The following is a 20,469-nucleotide window of genomic DNA, read 5'->3' as shown; positions in this document are numbered from 1 at the left end:
CCCGACTGCTGTTCCCGCGCCAGCTGGAGTGTATCACTGGATTTAGGGTGTTAGGGAAGCAAAAAGTTATTTTGACAGACTGACAAAACATTTGGTAGGTTTTGGTCTTTTTGTGGGGGATTTGTAGACAAAAAAGAAAAAAATGTTAGATGTAATGTAGGAGCTCTATCCTTAAATTGGTGCAAGGGGAATCTTGTATCCAACGCAATAAAGCCACATAGATTTGCATCCATCTCTGCAAATTGAAACTACTGAATGCGGTGCCACAGCAGAGCTCTTAAGTTTCGTGCGCAAACAAAGGGGGGTGGCCACCAGAGACCATAGATTTTGCTGGGCCTGCGGGGAAGTTGATACTAAGAGAGCTATTTTTGACATGGAGCATCTATCATGAAATAACAATGGCTAGGACCGGAGGAGGGGACCAGGCACAATTAAAAACTGTCCTTCTTACAATTTAGCCCTTGCATTAGAGCACTGTAGAGGAACATGCCGTAGAAATAATCCTTTTAAGTTCACAAATTAATGACAAAATTGAATGCAAACCACATACCTTTCAAACCCAACACCAAGCGGGATTCTTGCACAATCGCGTAGAAGTTTGGTGGAATCGCACTAACACCCAAATGAAATGAAATGTGGAGCGGAAGGAGCAGGAATGACAGGAAATGGATATAAGAAGGAGTCGGAGAGAGGTGAAAATACACAGGAACCCAGAGCCACATCCTCTTTTGGAAAGAGTTAGCTGAGTCCACTTCAGTTTGGTTATTCCCCAAGTTACTGCCAGCTGTTGGCCGAAGAAGGGAGTAAGCAGGGGGCCTGAGAGGAAAACAGGAAGGAAGTGCATCAAAGCGTGATGGGAGGACAAAGGGTGGGGGGGGTGAGAGTTGTTATAGATGGAAGGAAGAGGGCGATGGCTGGAAAGGAAGAAGGCAGGCAGGATGGGGGATGGGGGGGCTATGAAGTGTGTACCCGGCTCTTAGCTTCAGGCGTCCCCTGTGGTCCTGGGTCGGGTGTGAGGGGGGGTGATGAGGAGGGAGGAGGAAGAGGATGGAGAAGAGGAGGAGGAGGAGGAGGAGGGGCCGAGGCCAGGGCCCACGCTTACACCTCAAACTGTCAAATGAGATTTACAACAAAAAATGAGGCTCTTTGCAGCAAATCGAATTTCTCATGAGACAACCCCCCCCCTTCCTTCCTTCCTGCTTTCAATTCAGAGAGACTGAAGAGAGTGGGGCTGATGGATAGTGTGACCTGATGGGATGAGGAGTGGAGGAAGTCGAACTGTACAACAGGAAATGATGCAAGTGAGGCTTGAAACAGACAGGAAGGAAGGATGTGACTAATACAGGAATGACTTCCTCTGCCCTGTCTGATTCTCTAAAATCCTGCCTGACGTGTTTGCAGCAGCATAAGTTGTTTAGAAGTAGTCTTTAATGTCCTCTTGGAGGATGATTGAGGCCAGATATTCTTGTCCTGGTGATTAAGTGGGTGCACTATTCATATTCATATAAAAAGAAGCAGCTCAGTCTGTATTTGGGTCAAACATTCACCAGCATGGAGTAAATGTTTGGAAAAGGGCCTGACATGTTCAAGCAGCTTCATACACCTTAATTACTATTAAACCCATGTCAACACATCCATATTACAGATGTAAGAGGTCACTAAGAGTGAAAAATCTTATGACGGTCAAGATTACTCTCTGCAGTAAATCACAGAAACATAGGGCAAAAATATAAAAGTGATATTTACTAAATCATGAATTGCTCATATGTTGGTTTGTGACTGTGTTTGGGTGCTTACCATGATGACTGACACCCCAGCCGTGGTGTTGTTGTGCTTAGGCGCAGTGTTAAAGTGCGTCTTCAGTTTACCTGTGACCTCCATCTTCATGTTGTTCCCCATGACTGCGTCGTCCTACATACACACAAGCATGCAATGAGGTGAAGTGGTACAATGGTTTTTACACACACAGGAAACTGTCTGGATGTTCGAATCACAAGCACCGCTTCGGAAGTTGTGTGCACACATACACAATCAAATACAGACACAAACAGTGCTATGAAATACCGTGACCCAGGGGTGGGAGAGGATGTCTTGTGCTGTGTATCGAGCCTCAGCGTTGACCTGCAGCATCTGTCCAATCAGCTCCTGTAACAAAACACGCCACAGTATTGGATAAAATCAGCTAAAAGTTCTTTGAGCAGCGTCCCTTTATTGTGTCACTGACAACACACACATATTGAGGTAGGATTGGGCCATATTATTGACCTTTAGGGATATTGTATTGTGAATAAATAATCATATTGTACCATTGCTTTCTTATCCAAATTAACAATTTTGAAATGGGTTGTTCAAGTTTTGTTTTACACATATTAAGAGTGTTGTCCAACACAGTTCAACAATAAACAGTTGAAAGAGTTTAAAGCTGCAATATTCTGGATTTGTTTTTGTACACTTCGGGACAGCACTCCACAACAAGCTGAAAATGGCTCACGTTAATTAAGTTGATTTGGCCGATGTGTTAGCAAACAACCTGCAGAATTTATTAGGAGTCATGTTTCTTGGTCTCCACCAACTTCGGAGGGAAATATCTGGCTCTTGAGCTGCTAAATGCTCCACTATATATTCATATATATTGGTGCTGGGTCAATAACGTAGACTTTAGAGTGAACCAAAACAGCAAAGTTGCAGGCCATAAAACCAAAGCAATGAGCTGAAAGATGCTAAAAAGCTTCACAGAGCTGTAAGAACTTCATAGTCAACGTTTATATAACCATCACTTTACACACTGTTCATATAGAAATATTCATTAGTGCAGCTTCACTTATTTTATGTTTGATTTCACATACACTTGCTATATCATGATATATCTTGAAAGCAGAACATTTCCACCCTATGGCCAAGCCTTAAAATTAATGTGAACACAATGCAGCATGTTAATATTCACTAGTAATTTCCTTATTTCATTGGGGGTATTGTAAGCCATAAACTGTACAGATGATACAGATGATACAGATGATGCATGTGCTCTCGCTCGTGTGCGCCTACAAAATCAAAATCAACCCCTCTTAAATTTCCACCTGCACAGCTGCATAAGTGCAAGTAGTGTCATGCTGTGGTGTCTATAACTGCGCACTTGTCTACATTGACAGGGAAACTGTAATAGCAGTGGGTTTAATTAGCAGTTTGGTCTTACATGCTGAGTGCAGGCTGTCACCTTAATACATGACATTAATTTAGAGGGTTGGCGGGGTTTCTGTGTCCTTGAGCAGACAGTAGTCATTAGAGGAATGTGAACAATGTGGGTTCACATGTGTGTGTTTAAACTATAACATTTGGAGACCTATTTCAGACTTTTTACTACCGCTGCACTCAGTTAAAGGTAAAACTGTTTCTGGCCTTATTTAGTTACGACCATGCTTTGGTTAGTGTAATCCTCAGAAAAAATAAATATCATCAAAAGGGACATAAATGAATGTATGTGAGTGTGTGTCAGTGGTCCTAACCTTGGCTGAATCAGTGATGTTGTCCCAGTAAGGACTGGGAAAGTCCAGACGCCCCAGGAGGATCTGGTCAAACAGATCCTCTTGCATATTACTCTCACTATATGGAAAGACACAGACACTGAGTGAACACAAATGGCATACATCTACACTGTAAAAAAAACTGCACTGTGTACTGCACTTTGCAAAATAATGAATAACCCCACCTGTACCCTACTCTTTAATTAAGTGGTTATTATAATAACCGTGAAGTGCTATAGATTAAACATGGATCCCATTAATTTAAGTCAAAGCCCTCCCACACTGTGACTGTGCGAACACAACTCTTAACACAAAGACTAATCACAGCTACTGTTTGTTTATGTAGCATAAGATAACAAATTGCCAAATAACTGAAAATGATTATAGTGGTTTGATACTACACATGGTGCCATGAGTAAATTATGTTGACATTGTGTGAGTCAGTTCAAACACGGGCTACACTGGACAATACAAAATGAGGTTTTATACCTTCTAAATGGAGGGAAGCCACACAGGAGAATGTAGGTGATGACACCTGCAGCCCAGATATCCACCTTCAGACCATAACTGTAGAAAGAGAGGAGAGACATGGAGGCACAAAAGGTCAGTTCAGATTACATCATCCATCACCCCAGTGTCACAAATACAGTAGACGATATGAAACAACAAAATAGTTACAAAAGTACAATGCATTGATATTTTGGAAAGACAAGGATTTTAATCTATAAAAATATAGAAGCAGATAAACCAATACAACCATTGATGCTGTGCTGCTTTATTCAGTATGCTGATACGCAAAATCTCTTTTTAATCTCCATACAGATGAGCAAATTAAAACTTGCATTTCTATTCTGCAATTGTACGTAGAACAGATGTTTCCATTTAAACCAACTCACAGATCAATAAAAATATGCATGTTTATCTACCTTCCCGAAAACTAAAAATCTAGGTACTAAAATGTAGCTTACCCTGACTCAGCAATGATTTCTGGAGCCACATATGTAGGAGTTCCACATACGGTGTACAAAGGTCCTTCCACCACTGTGGCGAGGCCAAAGTCCCCGAGTTTCAGTGACTTGGTGCCATCTGGATACTCAAACACCTTAAATGAAATACATGTTAGTTAAAGCCCACTGCTGGATTTTGTAGGTAAGGAAGTGATATAAGTGTTATATATACCAGCAGGTTCTCCGGTTTAATGTCTCTGTGGACGATGTTGAGGCTGTGCAGGTACTTCAGAGCTCCAGCGAGATTGTACACCATGACAGTGGCGTCTCTCTCTGTATATTTGGCCGAGGAGGTAATGGCATCGAATAAATCCCCTCCCTGTGCCAACATCGACAAGGTGGTTAGAAATTAAAACCACACAGAGAAAGGAGGATTGTGCACGATGGTATTAGCCTCTACTGAACCTTGACAAGCTCCATAACCAGGTAGAGTTCAGAGGAAGTGTCCACCTCCTCTATCAACATGATGATGTTGGGGTGTTTCACCTTCCGCAGCACTGCAACCTCATTCTCTATAAGATGCTCCTGGAAACACGCCGTGACAAATAATCCAAGTGAATATTTTACTGTATCCTCCAGTACACAGGATTTACATACTGAGCCATTATGCTAATAAAAAGATGCTCCATTGTTGATGGAATCTGAATTGGTGTCAAGAGTGTGTAATTCACTGCGTGTCATTGTGTGTAAGGATGGGAAGATAATTTGAGTTAGGTGATGAATTAAACATTACTTGCCTGATCTAACTGTGAGGGATAAGAGGGTCAGAGACACACACACAGGTAATCTTGTGGTGAGTGTGTGGGTGTTAATAATGCATACACAACATATGACTCTTCCTTACAAGTATGTGCGTGGGTCTTACAGCAATTCACACAAAAGAAGAGGGAAGAAATGGGAGAAGGATAGTTTAAAAAAAAAAAAAAAAAGACGGAGACCTTTCCGCTGCACTTGGCCTTGTTGATGATCTTCAGTGCAAACTCTTTTCCCGTGGACCTGGACAGAAGCAGTGCAATTAGGGCCAACAATAAAAACGGCACTGACGCTGCAACTATGTCTGTAATACATATTAAGTGCTCACAAGAGAGCCACAGTTACAGTGAGCAGGAGCACTGCGACAGAGTTATTGGAAAGGTATGTTAGCTGTGCTAGCCAAGTTTCCAAGTTTATACAAAGAGCAGACATAGAGGCATCTGAGAATGCACACTTAAAGAGTAATTCAACACCAGGATGAAGAACAGTTTCATTGCCATCTCAGGTTCAAAGTTTCAAGTTTGTTTCACCTCATAAGAGAGCTATGTTGCACCTCTAACCACACTAACAGTGATGTCATGGTGTACTGACACGCTCTGGAGTACACTTCTACACCATTGAAGCAAGGTGAGATGTAAAACCACTGGAGGTCTTACAGGGAGTCTTAAGTTACTCTAACTAATATAAACATTTTCTTTTAAATTGTTTCTACTTGCAAAATATATATAATGAAAGGGATACATCTCAAGTTTTTGACCACTAGCGGTGCTATGGAGCAATGTTTTAGAACCACACGTGAGGATGCACCTGTAAACCCACAAACATGCAAGTTACGCAGTACACATTCTTGCAAAATGTTTAATTACGTTCCACTGAGAAAGAAATGTAGCAATGCACCAGCAAAAGACAAGGAAGAAGCTCCCAGCTGATGTAATCAAATGTATGGATTGCTGCAGTGAATTTAAACAATGGAGGTTTACAAATAATCAACAAATCTGAGCATTGAGTTTCATTCCTGACCTTTGGAAACAGTATAACTTTCAGCTAATCCTCACAGACTGTGAGATGTGACTGTGGTCACATTCACAAAATTGGTTTTGTAAATGTTTTTTTCTGAGGAAGGAAATGTTTCTTGGCCTCAAAGATACACAAAACGCATTTTGGTGAGAAATATTTACTGTAAACATAACTGTGTGTTGTTTACAAGATACTCCACAGGGAACCGTTAAGCATTTTGAAGGAAGGTGCATCAGATTATGAGAACACACACACACTTGACAGGCCTCCTTTCATAATCATAATCTCCCCTGTCTACCTGGGCAGTGTGTTGACTCAGAGATTAAAAGGCTAATGAAGTGAATTCACCACTGGGTTTAATCCATGGGATATTTCTGTCTCCACAATGCCTGTCATCGGGGCTTAAAAATCCTGATGAGGCAGTTCTCATTATGAAGCACGACATGGCACCCTGCTGTACCATCACTGCAGACAGCTGCCAACTATGTATCTAAAAATTTCCAGTCCAGAATGTGTTTCTCTTACCTCTCCACACACTCTTTGACCACGGCAAAGTTGCCATCTCCGATGACCTTGCCAACATTGTATTTTTCCGAAATGGTGGTGGCAGGCAGGTAGCGGTTACCGTTAACTGCTGGGAAGAGACAGTGGTTACAGCAGGCAACAGACAAGCCTGGCTGTTAAATAAAATGAAGGGAGCTCTGGCAGAAACTCAACCAGTTCTCAGACTGAATTAAGGGACCACATGCTGAGCAACAAAATAACACACAGGCACCAAGATGCACAGTGATCTCTTACTTGTCCTCCTGTGGCAATTAGTGAACTGAGCAGCAGTGTATTCTGCTATCCACACACACCACTAAAATCCTTTAGTTAAGTATCTGCTCGCACAGCACTTGGATATTTCACTCTTATCATCCACACACATGCCTACTCCTTGCTACTTTTGTTGGGTAAGCAAATTCAGAAATGTGCACTGTTGGGAAAAGTTGAGGACGATTTTAATGTGATAGTCAATGTCATTTCCACAAGCTACGCAATAGCGTTGCTTAAGTTGACAGATCAGGTGAATGAAGCAGAGGAGAGGACAGGACGTACCCTCTGGACTCAGTCGATTGGTTTGATCCTGGTGGTTGTTCAACGAGCCATTTAAGTTTGGTGAGGAGACCTGATGCGATGGAGGGATCTGCAGGATGCAAACACAAACAAAAATAGAGATGAGCGCCTGGCCTACAACAAAACCCACAGACGAATCACCATGGCAACCCCCGGCTTTAAAAGCGGCCACAAAACATGCTGTACGTGGATGAAATATAGATGGTTATTATTGGTTAGCCACTTTATTTGGTGGCATTTTGTGGCATAAAATGTTTAAGCTGAAATGAAAAGGAGACTAGTTAATGAACTATAAAGCATGCTACCCACAAGCATAACACATTTTGTGAACAGTACAGATTACGGACATTTTAAAATAGTAAACTAAATTAAGCTTAAGCCTTTTTAAAAATGTACAAGGTGTCAGAGCTACTGGAATAGATCTCCTCCTCCATATCCATTATCGTCACTGCACGTAAAACCAAATGGCTCCAAATGAATGATTCATTTGTTAAGAATGTAATTTCTGCAGTGGCAAATGTAACATCTTTTGGCTAAAATTTTTAAATGTCAGCCATAAATGCACGACACCAGCATTAGAATCGGAGCAGTGAACTTTTCCATTCTGTACAGTATTGAGTCTGTACCTTACTGCACCATAATGTACATTACCTTAAAGTAAGGATCTATTATTTAGTCTAAAAGGGTAGCCCTCTGGACCAAAATAGAAATGGGACACCTTCAAGGTCTGTTTCACAACTGGATACATAAAAAAGCTTTTCCCTATAATAAATAACTTCTTCATATGTCTTTATTTTACCTGACCACTTCCAAATGCCTTTTTTAGTGAGAGTGAATGAAAGAGAGAGGGAGCAACTAAGCCATTAACATCCTTGTGCTTCCTCATTTAGTTTTCAAAAAACTCAGCCTCTTTTGCCAGTGAATTTTAAAGCTTTCACTAAATCATAAAAATCTAATGTCCTGCCAAATGAATGTGGATGGATAAGTCTTTGACTGGGCTTAGAGAGGGATGGTGGCACTCTGGAGGAGTTTTGCCAGCTGGCTGGAGGAGTTAGAATCTCTGTAGTTTGGGACTAACACGCAGCTTACAGGAGAATCCATCAATATATCAGATTAGTAAAATGGTAACATGGGCTGTACACAGATCTGTAGGTCATACATGGCTGTCTGTCACTGACTTGATGACTTGACATAGACTCATTTAATAATTTTTTGGTAAGTAGGCCAATACAAATTGGCCTTAAACCACCTTAAAGTACTGCCTTAATCTATGTGTCTGGGGTCTCTGACGTTGCAGACCTGCAATTTACCAAGTGAATCATTACTGTTAAGTCCAGTAAAGGATTGACATTTTTAAGACCATAAACATAAAAGGTGTTTTTAACCACTAGTACACTATGGACGAGTGTTTTGATGAGTGGGTCCCCATGTTGTTTGCATGTTACACAATACACACTCCTGTTATTCCACTAATCAAGGGATGGCGGTAATATACCAAGAATGTAGCAAGGAAAGAAGAAGACAGCAAGCTAGTGGATAAGGATATAAACTATATAGATTTCCTCCAAACACAAAGCTTATTGGTGAAAATACTAAATGTAAACTGAACTGTGTTTGCTCAGAGAAAAACTCCACATGGCAGCTATAACATCATCGATATCTATATCTATAGCTGTTCGACAGGTCAGTTGTGGGTATCTGTGTGCACAACATCTATTGGTCTTGACATGTGGATACAACAATGTGATATACTGTCTTACCTTAAAACTGGCGAGTGGTCGGGGGCTGGTGGGAGACGGAGTGGAGGACTTGGTGGACCTTGGAGTTGAGATCTGGCTGCTTGAGACACCGTTTACTATACAGAAAAGGAAGGAGATATGTATGAGTAGGGAAAGAGTCACTAATTGTGAGTAAGTTATTTTTATAATAATTTGTATATAGACAAATATGTGTAATATATGTTTGTTAATAGGTGCCTTGATTTCCACAACCAGGTATTCTATAGTATTTTGATGTAACCTTCAACAGTACAACCAGGAGAGACAACTAGCATATTAAGAAAATGCCCCACACTGGGTAGTTGTTTTTATTAGACGCAAAACATCTAATGGAACTGGCTTACTCACACACTCACACATTAACATCTAGCAGGCTGTAGACATGCCACCTGCAGGCAATTGGTATTATAACTGCATTAAAGCTGCCGGTTTACTTTGTGTGTTCTTGAGGTTTAACATTTAACATGTTTTTGATCTGCTAGCAAAACTACAGTAATAACCCCCATAATAAGCAACATCAAACACTAACCACACAAGAACAAATAGCAGCTACAAACAAGCAAAACCTACAGTTCTAACAATATATACTTCTTTTTTCATTGCCTGTAGATGGTGCACATCCCATGTCTACAGGCTTAAACAGCTGCTGCTGTTACTGTTCTTGCCAACTGTTGAACTGAATAAGATTAAAAATTATACAGTACATGTAATAGAATATATATCTCAAATTATTTGGTTCAATTTACATCATAAAAAGATTTTATTATGTGTTAATATCACATTATCAAAGGACTTTCTCTGTACTACTATGTAACACTTCCATCCATAATAAACTTCAGTGTGGAACATAAGGTGCACAGGCACACAGCAGGGATGAGAGCTTTTATTGTTTGGGTGATTCATTCTTTCAAGAACAAACTATTTCTGCCTCCTGCTCTCTTGGTTTCTGGCACAAATACAGAGACATAATGCGTCAAACTTAAACTCAAAGTCTCTTCATCTGCATAAATCCAGCTGAGCTGAGGAAAATCATTTCACACTGCCTACAGGCTACAGGCTACTTCTTTAGACTCCTGATTCAGAGTTTTATTTCATTGTACAATTACTTAGAGGTTTTTTTTCACTTAACTTCTCTTTGGGTATTTATCTTTTTTGTAAAGGAGTTAAAAAAGGAGTTTTGTAAAGTTTAAAGCAATATTAAAAAAAAAAATTAAAACAAACTACAGTACAGTAGCTTTTAATATTTTAAAAGTATGGTTTAACTTTTGAGCACCTCAGCTGTTGCAGAAGAAGCCTGTGATTTAACTGCTCACCGAGAGCAGGATTTAATTAACACAGTCTAATCAGTTCATGGCTTTGAGTGGATCAGTGGATGCTGCAGCAGCTGGCTTTCAAATTAGATAGATGTGTATAAAACATGGCATCCCGTACTCTAGTCTGGGTCAGGGGGAGGGAGAGAAAGAAGGAAGGAAATGAAGGAAAACGTAAAACAATTGTATAATAAAGAAATTGAGATCTTTCAGGGGTTTGTGGCTCAGCACAGTTTATAAAACAATTCTCATTCTTAGTTCCTCACTGCTGTCGGGGGAAAAAAACATGGTTTTGACAGGTTGGAAGGGCCACAAAAAAACCATCACCATAATCTGCGGACTGTGTATCCCAGCATACAATTTTCATTTCACTTTTCCAATTTTTCCCACTGTGGATCGACAGTGTTTAAGTGACAACCAGCAGAGTCACACTTATTCTCAAGAGAAGAAAAGAGCCCTAAAGCTGTGAGGAGCTTGTTTTATTCAATTACTTTACACTGATATGACAGATGTTTATAATGCAAACTGCGTGACACCATTGCCAGCCTCACCTGGGGATTTAATTGGAGACTGACTGGTGGAGTAGTGGACAGTTTGCCTTGCTGCAGTGTCAGAAGCAAACAAAAATAAATAAATAAATAAAAAAACAGTAGTCAGGCAGATATGATTAGATACACCACAACACACTTTGAAACCGCTTAAATGTCCAAGGCTAAACTAAGACTGCAGGCACTCCAAACTGGCAACCTCTCAACGACCTCATCTTTGAACTTGACGTAATGACTTGTAGAACATTAATTACTCAGCATAATGTCGCCATCTCTCAATGCACCACACAAATTGCTTAGTCACTCGTCACAGCTGTTGAGGACTGAGGATGAAGCTGCCAAATAAAAAGCTATTACTCAGCCTGTCAAGCAGAAATGTACTTACAGTGCTACTTTGGCATCAGATAAATGGGAATTCTTTTCATTTGTGAAACATATTCTCATACATAATGTAATAATTTGCAAGACTTTACCTTTCATATTGTCTACTTACGAATTAGTATGTTATCTATGCATGAATATCTCTTAAACTAATAGGCCTAAAACACACTGTTTCTAGATTATGTATAGTTTAGCGAGTACAGTCATGTGTCTTACCTCCAGGAGACTTGCTGCGTCGTGATGGTCCGGGGCTCTTAGCTGTCCGGTTTGGAGTAGCAGAGCGGCTGTGCGACGACTTCAGCACTCTGCATTCTGGGGAGACAACGCACTCAGGGTCACCATCGCATATATTAACCTTCTTCTATAAACAAACCTGTTCTTTCTCTCAGTCAGAGTTAATGTGGCACATTTATGCTCAACAAGCTGCTGTAACAGGAATATGACCCTGCAAATGTTATTTATGTGGCATGATTTCATGAGTGCTGGTCACACGTGATTATGAGGACAGAGAGGCAGCAAGGAACAGAGGAAAACAGTGTTTAGTCAAAAGAAATTAAAAAGCACATAAAAAATACACTTTTTAACCAGATGTTGGGTTGAAAAGTGATAAAATTATGCTTCTATAATCTATTTTTTTCATTTTACAAGAAGAAGACAAACTTCTCCAATGTTAAATGTTGTTTAAACCAAGCAGCCGTACAATAAAGGATTTAAATGTATAACAATTTAAATAAAGGACAAATAAACAACACTACATATATGTCAAAATTGGCATTTTATACTCGTCTCTACAGACATATACAGACGTACATTAAGATTTGGATGTCTTTTACTGTCAGAGCAAACCAATTACAACAATTTGTGTTTTCCTCTGGAAGACAATATCTAGGCTAAAGAAAAACAAAAAAACAATCATAAGTTTTGTTTTTTATGGTGTTGGTGGTGCCGATTCTGTGGTGGTATTGTGTAGCTGTTCAGTAAGAGCAGATGTTGTTATGAAGCTTGTGGTAAACTTGTCAGGGTTGTGTTAATGAGGGTGTGGGCGGATAGAGGTATAATGTAATGACACACACGAAAAAACCCGCCCACTGTAGCACACCCACAGTGCATTTCTAATGTGTTCCCCATGCTGTTTATCACCAGACACATATTTACTGACTGATTACAAGGGGCTCTCAGCATAGTACAATCCCTTGCATGGTGTACATATAAAACCAACAAACCCAATCATTTTCTAGGACAACCCGAAGTGAGGATTTTCATCTCTAACCACAAAATGCTTGAGCTTATAGAAAAGAAGACATATGGTCGGTTTTTAGTTTTGTCTTGGTTTGTTTGTTTTAGTCGTTTAGCTCCATTCCCACAACTGGATTATTCTATTTATACTAAGAATTACTGGAGAGATGCTAACTAACTGAAACATATTCCTGATGGTGCAGATGGCATTAGGCTGTTTTTCTATGTACATTTTCTGATTACACCATCACAACATACATTTTCGCCTTTTTGCACGATATATTGCATAGGCCATCTTTATTCTTTCCATGTTTCAACAGTAGAGTGTGTACTGGACCTATTTTGCAAAAGGAAGAGCAGCTTCTGTACCTTCAGCAGAGTCGAGTGTGCCTTTTTTGTTCTTTTAAAGACCTAATTCTTAAAAGTGGAGCACAGGAGTGTAAGTGGGACAAAAGCTCCAAACTATCTCTGAATACGACCCATCCACCATCACTCATCCTCAGTCACAGTTAGCACAGTGTGTGTTAGGATACGCCTCCCTGTTGTTAGCTAACCTGAAAAAACAAAAAATAAAAAAATAAAAGAGGATGTCAATACTTTGACTGTTACTATAATAAACTCCCTTTCCTTCCCACAAGGTTGTCCGATGCTGGGTGAAGTTCTGCATAGCTTTGACAGTGAATGGATCTGCTGGTTTAAAGAGGTCATATCCTGCCTGTGTGCTTTTTTCCTGCAAGATAAAGGGGTGATACCCAAGACAGGATATGCATAATATACTATATGTACAGCACATACAGTACAGAACATGAACACAAAGGTATTCACACAACACAAGCACAAAGGAATGAAATTTCAGTCAGACAACGAGAGTGCAAGCTCTTTTCCTTACCTGACAGCAAAAATGTGTCTGTGTGTGTGTGTGTGTAAATGTGTAGCACAAACTTTTTTTCTGTTAATGCTAGACTGACTAAACTCACTTTCCAACATTGTAACCTGAATTATACTCATATCCTGCTGTCAACCTCCTAAAGGAAAAGAGCGTTGCAAGCACCAGTGAGGGAAGAATAGTGAACCCATATACACGTACACATACACCGATGGATGTTTAGTTAGTCTTAGTCAGGCCTACCAGTCATAAAGGCCATGGAAGCCTTACCACTGTGATCCAACACAAAGTCGTCCTGGGCATAGCGGTACTTCTCTGGGCCGCAAGCTATAAACACATCATCTTCCCCGAAGAAGTCCTGCAGGCAGGTTATCTGGAGGAAGAAGGAAAATATTCAGAGGGGTATAATACTCATTTACTTATTTTAATATTCAGAGGTGGGAGTGAAATAAGTAATCAGGTCCTAACAGTATATGTATAGTTGTAAATGTGATTACAGTATTTTTGGATGTGAAATAATTGCTTCACTCTGTGCTCTCTGAAATAGGCCAATTAAAATCAATCTGTGTGATAATGTAAGTGTGTGACTCTGCATGTGTTTAAGTGCCCCACACAGAGGCACACAGTATTTCAAGAGAATGAAGGTCAAAGCACCATGACATCCAGAATACTGCAGAGTCAATGCAGAGTCATGGAAGGGAAGCAGTACAGTTAATGTTTGTGCTGCAGGGTCATTTGTCTTTCTTTTTCTATTCTGTCTCACACTGTGATCGTCATTTTCTCTGCAGATCCGAGCACTTTTCCTTTTACACCCACGACCCACCCCTGGAGACGGAAATAGTAGTTACTTTTAAACTATAGTGAGTTGTGCCCACACACACACACATAGAGATTATCTCTCTGTTGCTGTAGGTGGACAAGTAGGAAGACAAAGGAGGAAAATATGTTCATTATCCCACCCCCCACCACACACAAATGCACCCACACACTGCCAGGCATAGGCAAGGTACTGTTTTTGCACACACACACACACACACACACACACGCACATGCACATGCACACAAACACGCACACACACACACCCACAACAACTTGAAAACAAGAGTAAGGAGGAGGAGTAGTGATGGCTGAAGATTGTGGCAGATGGATCCTCCTTAAGGAGATTGGGGCTCACACCAGTGGGGGAAGTGTGGTTTTGTGTGTGTGTGTGTGTGTGTGTGTGTGTGTGTGAGAGAGAGAGCGATAGAGAGATGGGTATTAGAAGAACTGGTGGTCCAGAAAAGCTAAATGGCTACTGAAGAGCACAATCTGCACAGTAAAAAGACGAGTCAGAGGCTGAGAGAAAAAGAAACGTTAGTGGTGTAGGAGTGAGACATCTGACAACTAAAATAGCAAATGTGCAAAATTTAACACAAATAAATATACAGTAGGTCTGAGTTACATCCTCATTAATAATAAATACGACACTTCTCATGACACTTCTGTATGTCCTACATTCAGACAGCATCAATTAAAAATGTAACAGGATGCTGTATCCATAACATTCTCATAAATAACCAAAACAGTATTTCATGGCCTTAATATGATCCGAACAAATGGATGGCCTCGCCTTACAAAGAAGAAAAAAAAAAAGAAACAGTGAAAATAGAAAATATGGTGTGTGTGTGTGTGTGTGTGTGTGTGTGTGTGTTGTGTGTGTGTGTGTGTAATATGTGTCCATACAGAGCTGTGGCAGATTTGACATAGCTGGAGTGGATGCCATTCTTTAGATGAGCTCTCAGCCTGGAACTTGGCAGCTGATCGCCACACCATACTGTCAGGGCACAGGTGTCAGGATCACCATAGTAACAGCCCACACATGGATAATCCGATGTATGTGTTAAAAATGGACCATGGTAGTGCAATCTATGATAGCCTATTATGTAACTGTATATTACAGTAGATATTTCTCATTGACCTCTGACCTTAATCCATACACCGTTTTCTCTGGTGTGCAGACATTATCAAGGATAACGCTCTGCTGTATTTTTCCTTCCACTCAGCAGGCTGTGTTGATATGGAGCATGCTGGTCATTTGTTTGAGGACAATGTCAGACAGCAACACAGGGACTGCTGAAGTGAGCACTGTCCCCTGGCAGGGAAACCACTAAAAACTGTGAATGCCACATCAAGCACTGTAAGAGGACCTTGGTGACAGATCGACATTTTCAGCAAGAAAAAATATAGTTTATTTTAGAGTTAATGTGAACATTAATACCATTCTCAAATTTGTCCATTAAGTATAGTTAGAGTTAAAGAGCTACAGCCAACAGCCAGTTGGCTAAGTTTAGCACAGCTAGCCTGATTTCGTCCAAACATCCACCTACCAGCGCCTCATTTGTTTAATATGTAAAAAATGTGTAGTGCATGTGCAAAAACAACAGTTTGTTGGTTTTTTTTGGCCATGCACAGTAACTTCCTAGAGTCTCCCCTAGTTGCCTGGCAACTGCTCAAAAACAGTCCAGCACATGTGACACCATAACACGAATGAATGAATGAATTGTTGTTTTTACACTTCAGTTTTTTAATGAATTAAAGAAGATATAATGTGTTGCTTAGTGAACTTTGAAGGTTCTAGTTGGCAGATTTTATTACTGACAGAGCCAAGATAAGTTTAAGCTAAGCTGACCATCTCCTGGCTGTAGCTTCAAATCAAATTGAATAGACAAATATGAGAACGATATCGATCTTCTAGTATCTGCAGTAACTCTTCACCAAAGAGAAAATAAGCGTATTGCCCAAAATGTCCAACCTTGGTTTTAGGTCATTAGACAATGTTCAATTGTCCGATTTGAATCCATGCTTCGACAGCATGGTAACAGAAGTTATCTCGCTGTTGCTCCAGAACATGCTTATCCCTGTACCACCTGAGGCAACAGGCTTATTGTGAAGAAAGGGAACTCAAGGCAGGAACACTATAGATCTTTGTCGAGAAGGCCCCTGGCTGTATTCTCATTTACTTCACACCCCTGCACACACCTTTCTCTCTGCAAGCCTAGCACTGCTGTGGCCTGTGATAAAGTACTTTTCAGCTGGCCTGTGACGCCCAGGGGAGTGCCGGGGAATGGAGACAAATGGTCCCTGTATAGACACTGGTTTAAAAGGCAAAAATGAAAAGAGGTCAAGTGGTTGAGAAATTATGGTAAATGCCACGGTGTGTTAAACCATAGGGTTTTAACTTAGATGCACATTTTAAAAGCTCACTGTTTACATATTACTGGTTAAAATGACTGTATATTTAAATATAGAATAAATTCTGTGGGGACTAAAGAATATATAATTTGAACAAATGTGTTTTTGTTGTTAGATCATCATTATTCATTTCAGAACTTATAATACTAGGGGTGAAGTATGTGGGATAAGAGAGGAAGTCTTATTAATGAGGACATATTATATTAACCCAACACTTTAGAAATAGTTTGGTACCACAATTTAGCAGGGTAAATAGGAGTTAGGGCAAAGTAAACATCCAGTTTAGGAAAAAAAACAGCATTGCTTACAGCACAACCCAGCAGCAGCTGAAAATCTTGCTTTTGCTGACTTCTGGAGGTTTAACTTTTCACCTCGCTGCATTGATGTATAAGAGTTCTCCAGAGTGTGTCAGTACATCGTTACATCTCTATTGGTCTGGTTACAGATACAACAATGCTTCTTCTGACCACACCCAGGTGTTATAATAACATAAAAATCTTTAAGAGCACTTAACTGCTGGAAACTGATGGGCCTCAGCCAACCACCAGTCACATTATTAATCGTATTATTATAATGATGATGAGGTGTTCTTAAAAATGTGCCAAGCTCTCACTCATAATGTCACCACTGTTCATTATGATTTGATCCCTCCAGCTACTAGCTGCTGTACTGGCTGTGAAGATTGAGTTCTTTTTGTTGCCAAATCCAACAACAGCATCCTGTTTATGTAACCATGTTTATTTAGCCTCTCACTAAAATGTGACTGTTAGCTTATGTCCTATAAAATATATATATTTATGGTGTAAATGCTCCATATAAATAAAATTATGATTATGCTTGTAATACCTAAAAAAACATAGGCTTATGCTGAAAATATGAAAATAATATAAACAACCAAATATCTGCAGCAGACTATATAGAGCAAAGTAGCAAAGGAATGTTATGACTGTCAAACTACACTGTCCGTGTTTCTCTTTGCTCTTGTCAACCACTGCCAGGATAAAAAACAGCCAATGGCACTCCATCGCCAAGGCTGTCCTGCTAGGGCTTGTCTCAGCCAATCAGTGAAGTGAACTGTTTGCAGGGTTCTGTATTGGCTGGGTAACGTGTCTTGAGGGTAAAATGAAGTTTGCCCTCCAAGATGCGACAACCCCCCTCCTCTCGTATGTCTGACCTTCTCTTGCTCTCGCCATCCGTCTGTGTCCTCCGTCTTGCCTGCTGTACTTTCTGCCCTGCTAAGCTTGGCAACAGAGAAAATACAGGCCAAGGGCTTCAAGTGTGTATTTGAAAGTATCAAAGGAAATCTTTTTATTAGTCCAATTACAAACCCTTAAACTTTTAAAACATTATAACATTAAGCCCAAAGTGAACCTACCCAAAAAAAAAATGATCTTGCAGATCCCTTAATAACCAAGTATTATAACAAATATAATATGTGAGTGGTTTTCATATACAATGCATAAAAACAAACCAAAACATGTATTATCTAAATATATATATATAGTATCAATACACTGCCCAATACACAGATTTTTGGGGTGGATAATTGTCGTCTCTTTATTTTGAATAAGGGCTCTGTTACCAAAAAAACAGTGTCACACAGCAGGTGCTAAGAATTCAGGGCAGTGGAAAAGCCCGCAATACACACAAGATACAAGCAAGAAAGTAAAGGCTCTCCTTGTGATGGCTAACAGGACAATAATCACTATAATCATTGGGTACCAAGAGCCCCATTTACTTTCAAACCCCTCATTGTTGCTCATCACCCTGAGCCAAATGAGCAAGAGGCAAAGAAGGTGGGAGGAGTCCTGAGGGAAATACCCCCCAAAAAAGAGACAGCAAGATCGAGATCTCTGCCTCTTGCCTTGGGGAAGGTCAGCCTACACAACATTACAGCTGTTACAAAGGAAAATAACCTTTCATGGTAAACTAGATGCATGGTGGCATGCTTTACACAAGCTAAAACTTTCACTTAAACATGCAGATAGGTGGATGCCCATTAAGTTTGTCAGGGTGATGCTTAAGCTAAAGCCAACCAGATTATTGACTCTATTTGAACTCTTACTCACAGACTGAGGCTGCTTTCCGAGACAGTTTAATTCCTCTGGATTAGACCGGTAAATCTCAGGCACGTGTAATAGCCGAGACAGGGCGGCAGCACAAAAATGAGCAATGAGAAATCTAAGCCATCATTAACCCATAGTGTGGATTCACTGAATTAGCTGCATTAACCATTAGCTATTAAATAGTTTGCTTTTTTTAAACAAATTAAAGTTGCATTCGATCTCTAAACAGCAAGCTCAGCGATGATGTAAAAGAACAAACAAACCATTGCTCACTGAAGACACTGGAGTTTTCATAAACAGGATTTCATTAACTCATTAGGGACATTTAAACTGGAGATACTAAAGCCAAAAGCACTTCAGAACAAAATAAGTATAAATTCAAATTGACAGTTTCCCTACATTTGTAGACCAATTCAGGGAAAATCCAAGGCAGTGCAGTGAACTCTGCCTCACACCAGCCAGTGGCTGGTTGGTCTGTAACACATTACACAGCTGTCTGGCTCTTGCTGTCTTTCCCCAAGTCATATTCACACACAGAAAGAGAGACATTACAGTACATAACCTCAGGCTGTCTGAATGTACAAGAGTGCTGAGCTCTTTATACTCAAATGGAGCTGTGCAAGAAGGAATGAAGAGAGTGGGAGTATAAGCCCTAACATGCACACACGTTTAGCCCAAACGAGCCTCAGTAGATTACTTTACTCATTTAGAAAGTGAGACTTACAGAATTGCTGTGGTGCTAAGAGATCCACAAGAGATGCATAAAAAGTTGTTTTTTGTTGCCAATTAACATGATACTCAGTCTCCAATTAAAAACCAACAATATTACTGCAATTAAAGTGGCTACTTGGCAATAACTGCTCAAAACATAATATTGCAGTTTCAGCAGAAGTCCCCAAAGTCCCACAATAATATCTCTTAAAATGTGACTAGCATTTAATGGTTGTACTATTCAAACTAGAAGGGCACTCGGAGAGAGCAGACCTCCGCCAAGGTGCTTTGTTTCTACAGTGATGTCTGAGGGGACTGTTGTGTTTTGTTGTACGTTTAGTCAGAGCACACCATTCACTCATTTAACAAAGGGTTCGTCCAACCGTGACAAATTCAGTTCATTTTGCCACAGACACCATCATGATCTGCCCTGTGCAAACGACCTACCAAAACCTGCTGAGGCAATATGGGCTTGCTAGCATGATTAAACTCAAGTAAACAAACAATAGTGTGTGGGCTGGGGTTTGAATGCTGGCTAACCATAGCATGATGTCAACTCTCCTGTTGGGAGAGTGAAAGGCCTGCTGCAAAGAATGGACGAGGGCCAGGCTTGGACAAAGAAAACAAAACAAGTAGTTGAGATCACACAGCACACAATGGATGCCCTCCCCCGTCTGTGGTCTCCACACGTTCAGCATAGCCGACAGCCCCGTGTCCCCCCCGACACCCCCGCTCTCTGTCGTCTGCCAGCTTTTTGTTTTCCTGTTTGTCAATGCAGGGTATCATGCCAGCACTTGTGAAACGTGGAACAGGCACTTTTGCTTCATAAATACAATGAAGTAGGTTTGTATTGACCACTAAGACTGGGGGGAAGCATTGATTTTGTGAGTGTGTGCGTGTGTGTGTG

General features: G+C 40.4%; 1 protein-coding gene across 6 annotated transcripts in view; it reads right to left on the bottom strand.

The window, feature by feature from the left end:
- The window catches only part of dclk2a (doublecortin-like kinase 2a), a 40,759-nt gene that overhangs the window by 3,659 nt on the left and 16,631 nt on the right, over window positions 1-20,469 (bottom strand). Inside the window, exons 3-17 of one of the 6 annotated variants that reach the window (XM_035660748.1) lie at window positions 13,797-13,926; window positions 11,648-11,743; window positions 11,054-11,104; window positions 9,175-9,269; window positions 7,397-7,484; window positions 6,824-6,929; window positions 5,467-5,524; window positions 4,934-5,053; window positions 4,701-4,847; window positions 4,490-4,623; window positions 4,011-4,088; window positions 3,504-3,600; window positions 2,065-2,145; window positions 1,798-1,911; window positions 976-1,110 (exon numbers count right to left, since the gene is read on the bottom strand). In XM_035660748.1, the coding sequence (XP_035516641.1) occupies window positions 1,099-1,110; window positions 1,798-1,911; window positions 2,065-2,145; window positions 3,504-3,600; window positions 4,011-4,088; window positions 4,490-4,623; window positions 4,701-4,847; window positions 4,934-5,053; window positions 5,467-5,524; window positions 6,824-6,929; window positions 7,397-7,484; window positions 9,175-9,269; window positions 11,054-11,104; window positions 11,648-11,743; window positions 13,797-13,926 (1,407 nt within the window). In that variant the 3' untranslated portion in view covers window positions 976-1,098. Of the gene's footprint in view, window positions 1-975; window positions 1,111-1,135; window positions 1,912-2,064; window positions 2,146-3,503; window positions 3,601-4,010; window positions 4,089-4,489; window positions 4,624-4,700; window positions 4,848-4,933; window positions 5,054-5,466; window positions 5,525-6,823; window positions 6,930-7,396; window positions 7,485-9,174; window positions 9,270-11,053; window positions 11,105-11,647; window positions 11,744-13,796; window positions 13,927-20,469 lie in introns of those variants that run through there. The other 5 variants (XM_035660742.1, XM_035660743.1, XM_035660747.1 and 2 more) reach the window with 5 other exon arrangements.

Source organism: Morone saxatilis, unplaced genomic scaffold, assembly GCF_004916995.1.
Source record: "Morone saxatilis isolate NCDOM2014 unplaced genomic scaffold, NCSU_SB_2.0 Contig17, whole genome shotgun sequence".
NCBI lineage: Eukaryota > Metazoa > Chordata > Actinopteri > Moronidae > Morone > Morone saxatilis.
This window is presented reverse-complemented; position numbering and strand designations above follow the sequence as displayed.